This window comes from Pteropus vampyrus, unplaced genomic scaffold (assembly GCF_000151845.1).
Source record: "Pteropus vampyrus isolate Shadow unplaced genomic scaffold, Pvam_2.0 Scaffold105, whole genome shotgun sequence".
NCBI classification, from domain to species: domain Eukaryota; kingdom Metazoa; phylum Chordata; class Mammalia; order Chiroptera; family Pteropodidae; genus Pteropus; species Pteropus vampyrus.
In genome coordinates this window covers 2570518-2572529 of record NW_011888886.1, presented here as the reverse complement: position 1 = coordinate 2572529, position 2012 = coordinate 2570518, and the positions used below count along the sequence as shown (strand labels likewise).

General features: G+C 43.0%; 1 protein-coding gene across 1 annotated transcript in view; it reads right to left on the bottom strand.

Annotated features, from left to right (window-relative positions):
- Positions 1-671: 671 nt before the first annotated feature.
- The window catches only part of ATP6V1C2 (ATPase H+ transporting V1 subunit C2), a 39432-nt gene continuing 38091 nt past the window's right edge, over positions 672-2012 (bottom strand). Inside the window, 2 exon segments of the mRNA XM_023533599.1 lie at positions 672-761; positions 1044-1176. Of these exon segments, the coding sequence (XP_023389367.1) occupies positions 672-761; positions 1044-1176 (223 nt within the window).

The window sequence follows — 2012 nt, the reverse complement described above, 5'->3', positions numbered from 1 at the left end:
ACAATGTCAACAAATGTATGAAATTAGTGTCCACATCGTAAATTCAGCCTGATGTTTAGCCAGTAAATTAATATTATGAAAGGATGACCCCGATGTCTTTCCTTTCTATAAACTTGTGATTCAGATGACACCGTCCGGATGCCTGCCACAACACAGATTTTACATGCGTCCTGCAAGGCCAAGTTCTATCTGTAAATATAAAATGTAAAGCGAGTTTATATAGAAGGATGAAAAAGCAGGGGGTTATCGATTGAGAAGTGCATTTTATGCCCAATATTTTTTCTTTGGGCCATTACCAGTGACTACTAGGGAGTATAGCTGGTTATACAGTTAGCTCAAGGTTTTTAATGTTATTAGTAGTCTTCACAAAATGTCCATTAAGACGTGAGATACAGCAGCAGGTCACCAATTTACATGTAGTTCCCATTTATGTAAAACATTCAGGAAATGAAGTTCTGAATTATGTTAGAATATACATGAAGACACGATTCAAAGGACTTGAGAGCATTTCTTTATTGTAACTTACAAAAAATAAATACAACTGTAACTAACTTTTGTGGGCAGTTTTTCTAAAAAGCTAAGTTCTGGAGGACACCGAAACTGTTCTGCTGAGGGAAGGGAGCGTCTGTTGTCTGCACGGACACGAGGCCAAGTGGTGCCCGCGCGTCATTTCAGTCCAGAAGACTGAGGTCGATGTGGAAGTAGACGTAAGGAAAATAGTCTTGGTTATTGAGTTGCAACCCAGGGATCTCCACCGATGCCTATAAAAGAAGACATGGTAATGTTCCAAGTGCGTAAACCAGCTTCCGGTTTGGCCTTCATATTTCCGAGGAAGCCGTCTAGGCACTGACCATATCGTCTGCCCTGCACAGCCCCCCAGCCCCCGGCCCCCACACAACACACACCCACGACCTCTTCTACGTTCATATTTGTGAAATGTAGGCTTCACAACAGTCCGGCAAGTACCATTTGGTGACAGTATTTCCCACGTGGAGAGGCAGACCTGACTCTAGAAAGCACCTAGTTCTGGGCCATAGACCTACGTCCAGCACACTCGCAGCTGCCACTTCATCCAGATGTCGGAAGACAGAGTTCAGAACCTCTCTTAACCGCTTGGTGGCTGACTTCTTATGAGGCTGGAGGAGCACGGCCTGAAAATTCACTGGGAGTCCGTACCTTCTCAGACAAAATGCGAAAATAAGTTACACAAATGGGTAAAATGACTGGGCAAGAAATACAGAGTTCGTTCTAATAAAACCTTCAGCCAGCGTAGCTTGAGAAAACTCAGTTGAGCAAAAGGTCTAGGGTTGGGTAAAACAAATTATTGGATCTTTCTGGAGAGAAAAATCTAGAATATGCTAGCCCACTTGTGACTGATAGTTCTCGACAAGAGGCTGAGGGGGTCATCCCCAGCCTCATTAGGTGTGAGTGCCCAGGGTGAATGGAGGCAATTGGACTGATTGTTCCGACCCAAAGCATTTGTCTAAAACCCGACTTAGCTGATTTTTCTCCACTAAAAGAGCAGCAAAATATATACGATTTATCAAGCTTGTTCTTTTGCTGAGTTTTTGGACAGACAGAAAAGATTTTAAATGGACTTCGTATGCCTGAGTACATTTAAAATCACTTGCCGGCAGCTACTCCTGTGGTGTTGTCCAATTATAACCAAATACTATATAAATAATAAACATTTTGTGACTGTCAGTGTTTTTTTTTTTTTAAATATTCTATCAGCAGGTGCTCGGACGTCTGTCTAATCACCTGTGCGTCTTCAGTATTTCCCAAGCCAGGTGTGTGAAAGCAGTCCTTAAGCTAACACGCTTGGACTTGCCTGACATGCAAGTGATTCATAGGGGCAAGATCTGTTCATCTTAGTTTTTATTTCCCATTCAGTGTCCATAAAGTATCCCCTGGCTGGCTCCCAAACGTTCTCAGTCCTCGTCTCTGGCCGCTAATGGTGCAAAGCGTTCACTGAAATACTGAGATCTGTTTGATCTGCAGAAAGGGGAAAG